This window comes from Serinus canaria, chromosome 5 (genome assembly GCF_022539315.1).
Source record: "Serinus canaria isolate serCan28SL12 chromosome 5, serCan2020, whole genome shotgun sequence".
Lineage (NCBI taxonomy): Eukaryota > Metazoa > Chordata > Aves > Passeriformes > Fringillidae > Serinus > Serinus canaria.
The window spans coordinates 84,423-94,009 of NC_066319.1; the positions used below are offsets into that span (position 1 = coordinate 84,423).

A 9,587-nucleotide genomic window follows, 5' to 3' on the forward strand; every position below is an offset into this window, starting at 1 on the left:
ACTGCTCTTCATTAACCAAAAAGCTGTCCACGCAGAAAGTGTAAAGGAAATAATTCTTAATCATTATCCCCAAAAAGGCATAACAAGGTCTTAGATAAATCCATCTGAGAAACTAAAACTATAGGTCCACTGAATTGATTTTCATGAATTAAAACCTAAAACTGAATTGATTTTCCTGGATTAAAACTAAAAATCATAGTCATAGTATCTTTGAGAAGAGATAATAAGTAGACAGAAAAAAACCATCTTGCAGTTTGTAGTATGTCCAAATTTTTAGTGTAAATAATAGTATTTACACTATATACCAAATATTTAATATCAAACTATTAGTATTAATAATAGTAAATTTCTATTATAACACTAAAACTACTCTATGTTTTTCCTGTCACAGAGAAAAATTTTCAGAGTGGAAAAATGTACTGAAAATATGATGCAACTAATATATCTTTTTTTGTCATCATGCTCTTCACAATATTTACATTATCCACTTCACTGGATAATGAATCTCTTTCCTTAGCCTACCTTCCGCAATGACTTTCCTCCCTGACCCTCCAAGAGACTTGAGACACGAACAATGACTACTAAACAGCTTCTAAGCACCTACAAGGAGTGTACACAGTCGAAGGAACGTAGTCATCTGAGAAAACACAATACTCTTGGCATTGTCTTTTCTTATGAAAGAATGTTAATGGCATGCTGGAGACTGCCAGCAGTACCTCCCCAAGGTAAGGCAGTTTTCAAGGAGGAATGGCTCTGTCCAAGCCACATAATTAAAAATGTAATGGTTATGGAGACCATATGTTTTCCTTGTTACAGACACAGTCATTAAATTCTGCCTTTTCCAGTGATAAATTGATCTTGTAGGCAGGATGACAACTCAATGAAGAAAATAAAACGGGCCGTTTTAGTCTTTTTTTTTTACACATATGTTCTAATAACAACTTTTTAAAGAAGCATGTTGCATAGTCAGTTTTTTTTGCCAGTTTCACATATTATAGGAATGAAATGCAGACCCACAAATTGAACAATGTTTTGCTAATGGCTCACCAAAAAAAATCTAGGTCATAAAAAAACCAATTCCCCCAATGAACTGCAAGTAAAAATACATTTTAAAAGACAGAAAAAATACAGATTTTGAATCCACAGGCTTACTTCAGGAATAGTGGCTGCGAAATGAACTTCACTCACAACATACAGTGTTAGCTGAAAATTTCTTTAATAGTCACAAAATTGATATTCAAGAAGCATAAGGAAGAAGTAAAGCTGGTAAAGCAACATGAAGACCATCTAAACAAACAGCCACACCAACAGTAATAGACACATCCAACAGAATTTCTCCACAAAATACACGTTTCCTAGACAAGATTATAACCAGAGCTCTGTAGCTCACAAGGTTGTTTCTAGAGATTAAGCCAGGTATTTTGCTTATGAGGTTTACATCATGCCAATCTGAATCAGAGTACATGACAACCTTTAGGAGCAACAATTTAGCTTCAGACAATTCACACCCCCCAGCCCGGCACACATAAGGTTTTTTAAAGGCTCACCAAGGTATAGAAAGTTTTCCTTGACTTCTCTTTGTGATGATGGTCCTGGGTAAGTCAACCTGTGAAACTGAACACTCCAGTTTTGAAATCCAATTTGCACACTCCCCTCTGAATCCCTACCCATTCACTTGGCACAAGGCAAGCACTCTTTTTTTTCTCGAGCTTTTGTTAATGGTTTTGTGCATGCTCTGAACTTCTTCTGTTCTGTGTGCTCTGATGTGAGAATGTCCACATCAGAGCACTGCCTTCAAAACTGAGCTACCTGGAGAGAAGTGCAGGTGAGTCCCTTAGTGCCTTGCTCTGACTCTGATCATAGAATGCTTTGGGTTGGAAGGGACCTTAAAGATCATCTCATTCCAGTCCATCTGCCACGGGCAGAGACGCCCTCCACTAGACCAGGCTGCTCAGAGCTCCATCTAGCCTGGCCTTGAAAACTTCCAAGGATGGAGCATCCACACCTTCTCTGGGAAGCCTGTTCCCCTTCATGAAAAACTTAAGTATTAAGTGAGCTCTCTATGACTGTTCCAGCTGCAGCACTTTTTTGTTTCCCCAGAAAATAGTATTTTGCTCTTCAGCAGCATCAACTTTTTAATAAATTCAGAAAAAAATACATGTTTTGAAAATCATCAGAAAACTACAAAAAAGCCCCACTGTCAGCTCAATTTTAGCTCAAACTTCTGCATTCTGAAAAAGAAAAAAGAATGTAGAACCAATATAATGTTTTAACATACAAGAAGAACATAATGGAGATTACTGCTGCTACAATCATCCTTTTAAAGCTGTCTGCTTAAAATTACCAAATTATCAATGATAAAAAGGCCTTTACTATTTAAAATAGGCTGTATAAAGATCCAGATCCAGGGGATTTTCATACCTCTCAAACAAATAGGTTTTATTGGATAAAAAGCAAAAGGAAGACATTTATAAGATTGCAAAGAGTATTGCAATACAGTTTTCATAATTTTTAAAGAAAAAAATTGAATTTAAAACTTTAAACTGATGAATATCAATAAGCACTCAGTTCTTGCAGGCAGCTCTATAAAAACCATTTAATGTATCAGCTCTGACTCAAAAAAAATTATATATTTAACATATACAATTGCTTAGGTCAGCCAAAATTATGTAAATCAAACACTAGTAGATTTAAATTTCCTAAAAGATTTTTGTATTGGCTTCATCAAATCCACATAAGATTGACCATTTGTATTAAATGTGTGAACTTATACATAGACCGGACTCTTCATTTTCTCCTAAAAATGACCATTTAAAGCCTTCCAAAATCAATGCTACTGAAACAAAATCAGAATTCTGCCATATTTAAAATAGAAAAATATTTATATTTTACTGAAACATAAAAAATGTCAAGAATTTATACATGGTATGAAACATTAGTGTGGATTGTAAAGTACCACAGTCTTGTTTCATTAGATGACAATTTGCACGGCATTGAGAGGATTGAGTTATACTGTAAATACCCATAGATCTCCTGCTTTGAAATTAAGCATTCTGCAAACATTTACTCTTTTGGTATGCTGCATACATTGGAATAGTTTCAGCTTGACTAAACATTTGCTACTTCAAACAGAATAGTCAAGAGTCTTAAAGGATATTCAAGAAGCTGTGTTTTATTGTACTACTGCTTCTTATTAGGATTTGAATACTGCTCTCATATGCCTAAAAAACAGCACTGTCATGCCATTTTTGTTTATTTACTGATGTTATAACAGTTTGATGTTATAACAAACACTGATGTTTATTTACTTCATGTTATAACAAATGAATCAAAGAGGGTAAAACACAGACTTAAACTTCCTTTAAGAAGCCTCTGGCCACAAATGGAACTGCATGACATCTTTGGGAGAGACTGGTCTCAGCCACTTCTAGAGCTTGGTCCAGCCCAGAAATGCTATTGTTTTCCTAAGATAGTGAGTGACTTCGCTCACTCTTCTGTTGTGCCATCTGTCTCTAGTGGCAAGGAAAGTATCACAAATAAATTAATTTTTAAGAGCTAGAACTTGTCCTATAGTTTCTAACTTGAGAACAGAAAAGTAACACTGAGTGGTTCCACCAGAGTCAACCAATAAAATGTTTCCTTTTTTTTTTTTCCCCAGCAAATCTTTCAAAGATACTGAGGACTTAAAAATGCAAAATGACATGTAAATTATCTTGCCAGTAGGCTACATTTCACTGCCTTCAGCAAAATAAGCTGTCTGGTTCTGCAAGCACCTACCTTTATGAGATTTCCTGATGTCTTCAGCACTCTAGTCCAAGCTGACTTATGCTGACCCACTGCACTGCTGAGTAACTGAATGCTTTTGCAGACTGAATAACTAAATGGGAGCAGGGTTAACAGGAACAGACCTCAGAAGTACATCAGCTTCTCTTCCATGGGCACTTAAAAAGGCTTATTAAAAACTCAGAGAAGTCTGCCCCACAAGCCCTTTTGTATTGTTGCTTTTGATGAAACTTGATTACCTCATGAGTCTGTAAATTTTAATTTATTTTTACTAAAAAGCAAGCTATTTCACTTGGCAGGGGCTACAAACTTTCAATGTTTTGCTGAAAAGACAGATTTCAACAGAATGTTTTAAAATCAAGAGCAAAAAAACGTACTTTAACATTATTTTCAAATATTTATTACAAGAACCTATAAGCTCTTTTCATCCCAAAAGGTATGTTGCCTGCAGTATCTGTAATCTAATAGCCACATTACCCAAACTGTCAGTTAAACAGCAACGAGTCTAAAACTCCCACCCTCCTTCCCACCAGGCACTTTTGCTATTGTCTAGGACCACAAAGTTATACTAATAACTTAGCTAGCAAAAGTACAAAGGCACCAACAAGAAAAGTCAGTGTGCTTGCACAGACAAAACCTTTTTGTCTGCTTTAGAAAGACGCTCCTGGCTCTCAAATCTGGGATCCAAAACTGTAATCAGTGCTAGGGCCCATTCTTTTTGCTATAAAAATCTCTACCAGCATTCTCGCGATCTGACATAAGCCTTTTTGGCTGCTTCTTAGGGTTACAATAGCTTAGAGTCACAGATAAGCAAGCCTGGAAGTACAAATCCTGCCTGAATAGTTCCCATCTTTCCAAACAGAAATGAAAATCACAGCTTTATGTAGTGGAACAACATTTAAGGAGTATATAATAGATACCATTATAAAAAAAGTTAATAGAGGGCCAGAGGTGTCACCCTGAAGGACTAACAACAAAAGCAACTTAAGTATTTGCTACACAGGAGTCTGGAAGGAGCTGGCCAGCATCTCACTTCAGCTACACTTAGGGCAGGTGAACAACAGCAGAGCAGGTGATACAAAAAACAAACAACAGGGAATCAGACATGAGAAAGCTTACTTCACTTTGCAACCAAAGATGAATGATATAACAGAGGGTAGCTTTTTTGAATATGGGATATTAACTTAAACATACCTCAAACCTCCTGGTTTATACAATTGCGCTATTTGTTTAGCAGGTAAAATAAATAAGGTTTTTTTTTCCATGAAGAAGAATGTATTTTTGCTTGAGTTACTATCCCTGGAAGCGTTCAAAAACGAGCAAATGTGGCACTTCTCAATATGGTTTAGTCGGCGAGGTGGACTTGACGATCTCGGAGGTCTTTCCCGAGCTTCATAACTCTAGGGTTTGTCCGAGGAGAGACTCCTTCTAGGCGGGCGCCAGGGCTGTGCCTTGCGGGGGCCGGGCGGTCAGGCTGGCGGTGTCCCCAGCAGCCGGCGGGCTCAGGCGCGGAGATAGTCGTTCTTGAGGCGGCTGAGGCGGGCGCCGTGGCTGCGCACCGTCAGCGCCAGCAGGTCGTACTTGTCACGCAGCCCGCTGGAGACGTGGCGGGTCTCGCGGAGCAAGGCGCGGGCGTGCAGCAGCAGCCCCACAAAGCTGTCGCCCAGGCGGGACTCCTCCCGGCCGCCTTGCTCCTGGCCCTGCCGGAATTTGCCCTCCAGCTCGCTGAGCGAGCGGTCCGAGCTGGAGTAGGCGTCGCTGATCTGGGCGGACTCGCGGCGCAGGTAGGCGCCGTAGCTCTCCTCCCCGTCCAGGTCGTAGGAGATGCTCCTGCCGATGCCCTCCAGCACCCGGCCCGCGTCCTCCACCTGCCGGCCCAGCACCGTCAGCTCCTCGCGCAGGCTGAGCCCGCCGCCCGCCGCTGCCGCGCCGCACCGCCGCTGCTCGCTCACCCGGAACAGCAGCTGGCACCGCTCGGGGTCGTCGTTCTCCTCGTAGTCCCCATCGGGGACGAAGTAGTGGTGCAGGCTTCCGTTGGACATCTCGGGGTACAGCGGCCCCTCGAAGTACCCGCGGCAGAGGCTGCAGAGCCCCAGCAGCCACGCCAGGCGCAGAGGGAGCGGCATGCTGCGACCGGCGCGCCGCCTAGGGCCGCCCGTGCCGCATGGGGCTCCCCGCTCCGCGGCTGCCGGCCTCGGCTGCAATGCGGGCCGCCTACGCCGAGCACAGCAGCGCAGCTGAAGGGCTGGCGGCGCTCTGGGGCCGGCCCCGCCGCGCCGCCCTTAAGAGCCGTGGCCCCACCGAGGGGGAAGCGGCCCCGCGCCGTGGCAGGCAGGGCCGGGCCGGGCCGCCCCCGCCCCGGGCAGCCGCCGCAGGGCCCGCGAGCACCGCCCCGGGGGCTGTCACACGGACAGGGAGGGAGCGAGACACATACACCGCTCTCCTCTCAATAGAAAACCCCCCAAACCTGAGCTACTCAGCTCCGCTCTTCTTCCCGTTATAAATGACTGCTTTGCTAACAGCCTAATCTGTGCAGTTCCTCAAACACACGGCTTGGGACAGAAGAACTTCTCCAAGTTGCTCAGGCCAAATAGTTGGTCATTGATAAAAAAACCTGGATGGGAAAAAGATGATCAAGTGTAAACTGTAAAAAATAAATCTTGATAGGGTAAGATGGGAAAATGAAACACAAAATTTGCTCTTAAACAAGATGTCTGATGTGCTCAAGGAAAACCCCATTACAGTGAATCCTATGGGGCTGACTTCGTAAGAAGGGTTTATTTTTCATGAAACAGTATTTTGAGTGAATCTAGTAGCAGAATTGTGGCACAGCTGAACCGTGCACATAACTTTTAGAAATCTGTCTTTACCATTTTTGAGTTGATAAATCAAGGTAGGATCACAAAAAGTCTGTAAAATTACCAACTCCTTTTACATAATTGTTCCTTTTTCATGGAAAAAATCACCACCTAGCAAAGCTTATACCAAATCCTGCAGTCAGGATTGTGGGAGATTTGCATGCAACAATATTTATGTTGCCTCTATAAAGTAAGTAAGTACTTTAACTATCATCTTGACACTTTCTGCATGTTGTAAATAACTATGGTGCTTACAGTTAATTTAGGTGGGAAAATAAGCCAGACCAGCTTTTTTCACTATTATTATGGGTATTGTAGATTAAAGGTTTATGGGGCTCAGGGGCCTTTCGGTCTACAATTTCTTATGCTGCCATCATCTATAATTCAAATGCGGTCTTGAACCCTTTCCCTCACACCAGCTTCTTCTGTAATCACAAGCTATCCTGTCTCTGGGCACATGTGAAGCAAATAACTGCTGTAGAGACCAGCTCCTCATCTCTATTTCAAGTGTACTGAGCTCCACATGCTGCTCCCTTCTTTGGTGCCTGTTCCTTGAGGGAAGGCACCCCCATGTGTCTGGTAGGTTCCTGGGAGCTCAGGGATGGACTTAACAACAAGGCCAGACACTTTGATGTAAGACGCATAGTTACTGAGAGCAAGCTGTCACTTCCGTGCGGCCTTTAATACTCCATGGTAACCTGTGATACCAGTGTGCCTGGATATTGACTTCAAACCTACTGCAGAACTTCACAGTACTGCAGAACTTCTCAGATGGTCATGAGACTAACCAAGAGACAAAAGCAAAAAATAAACCAACCAGTCAGACAACCAACAAAAAACTAACCAGAGACAGCAAGAGCAATAACTGAAGCCTTCACTTCTTGAATTGATTGAAGGTAGTCTCTGCAAGTTCTGGAGTCCTCTGAGATCACAAACACCTCAATTATTTTCAGTGTCTAGGCAACCGGTGAGAATCCCAGCTTGACAAGCAATTGTAACAGAAGCACTCCACTCATTTGGAAACATTTTATTTTTTTAATTAGGCTTACAAAACACTCATAATAAATAGGTTGGATTAGGCTAAGTGCTTCAGCTTTCTATAAAATGTTTAAAGCTTATTCAGCTGAGGCTGTTTGGTATTTGTCCTTGGTCTCTGTTAGCCAAGAGGGGCTCCTTGAAACTGTCTATTCCCAGGGTGCTCTTGTTTCACCTAATGTTTTGTTTGGATTCCTGTTCTTTGCTGATCATAGCACATTGTCTCCAACCATTTCTACTCAGGCTGGTGACAACTGTTTTGGCTGGTACTGGGTTCTAGTGGACTCCCCTTTTGATGTCACCTCATGGAAGCACTACACTGCAAATCACCCAGCTTTGTCAGTATGGTTATGCTTTCAGCAGTGCCACAGAGAGTAAAAAAAACCCCTAGCTTTAGTGAATATGTTGTTTCTTTGTACATTTAGAGACTAAGAGTATAATGCTGCTCCCTGCTACAGCTGCTGCCTGACGCTGCTGTTTTCAATCGGGCACACATTATCCAGGTTTAATTTAAATTTTATATCCAAATAGTCTCACCCCAATGGAAAGCAGACTTGGAATGTCTATTTTTTAGGAAGTCTGCAATTCAGGATCTGCAGTCTTAGTGACTCAGTGGGCATAGGTTTGGTAAAAACTGGAATTTGATGAAAGGTACACAACAGCCTGATACAAGGCAATACCTATTACGGGTCAGGACTACAAAGCAACAGAATTCTAAGTTTTAAATGAAAAGCATCAAATGGTGGAAAAGATGAAGGTTCACAGTGACAGAACAAGACTGTGAATGAGTAGCTACTATTCATTCCAAAACCACACCTAAAAGACAAAAGTCTCAAGACTGCAATGAGATAATCTATTATGAATACCCTTAAACTGTCCACGAAACCATGAAATGGTACAAATGAAAATCAGCTTATTTTTTTTTCTGGAAGACATGCTCTAAAAGTAACAATTACCTTTCTCTATTAAGACTTGAGTTGAAGGGTCTGAAATCTTCATCACAGTTAACAGCAACAGGCACACCACAGCAAAGGCTGAAGGAAAAACATAAAAATCAGTCAGTGTAGAACTTTGTAAAGTAGTTTCTGGCAATAGCTGGAAATTCAGAGGACAATAAAACTGAAGGAAGACAGAAGGGAATTGATCAGGAGTACCAGAAACCTGGGGTGCAGAAAACCAGGGAAATGAGCAAGCTGCTTTCCTGCTGAATGTTGCATTTTCTGCTGGAAATCCATAGGAATTGCTGCATGACATCAGATATCTGGGGAGCTTTTGGGATGCATCCAAGAAACAGATCTTCCTTGTGGCACACTCCCATGAAGGCCCTCATTTAAATCCTGGCATTGTCAAAAGATTGCTTGATTTCAGTATTTTATCCTCCATGCCTGCTCAAGCATTTAACAATTCCTTGGGTATAAATAAGGAAAAAGTACAGGAAGCAAAAAATAAAGCGGCATATTGGTACTGTTGTCTTAAAAATACTTGGCATTATATACTCTGCTGTGGTAAAGCCACTGTTTTACCACTGAACAACATTTTAAGCAAAGTTGAGAGTAACATTAAAAACTGTAGAATTTACTCTGCATAACCTGCTTATGCAGCATCAAAATCAGCCTGCAGCCCAGAAATTGCCTATAAACTGATGGCAAATGCACAGCTCAGCACTGGACTTCAGGTGATTTCAGTAGTATACATTTTCTTTTGCAAGCTATGCTTCATCTTTGGTTTTGGCTCACATGTAGTTGCTATTTCTGTTGTAGATCATGGTGAACTTTGCAATGTCAGAATATTTCAGATGTAAATGGCTGTTTATTCAGAGAACAGAAATATGTTATATGGTCCTAAAGGCCCCACAGGCTTCAGAGTAGAAATGTTTTCTGACTACTGGCTTCTGTTTTCCTGCTATGAACA

General features: G+C 41.6%; 1 protein-coding gene across 1 annotated transcript; it reads right to left on the bottom strand.

Annotated features, from left to right (window-relative positions):
- Positions 1–1,199: 1,199 nt before the first annotated feature.
- FIBIN (fin bud initiation factor homolog) lies at positions 1,200–5,945 on the bottom strand. Its single transcript, XM_018921949.3, has one exon. The coding sequence runs from the start codon at positions 5,907–5,909 to the stop codon at positions 5,286–5,288; it is 624 nt and encodes a 207-aa protein (XP_018777494.1). The 5' UTR covers positions 5,910–5,945; the 3' UTR covers positions 1,200–5,285.
- Between the last annotated feature and the right edge of the window lie 3,642 nt (positions 5,946–9,587).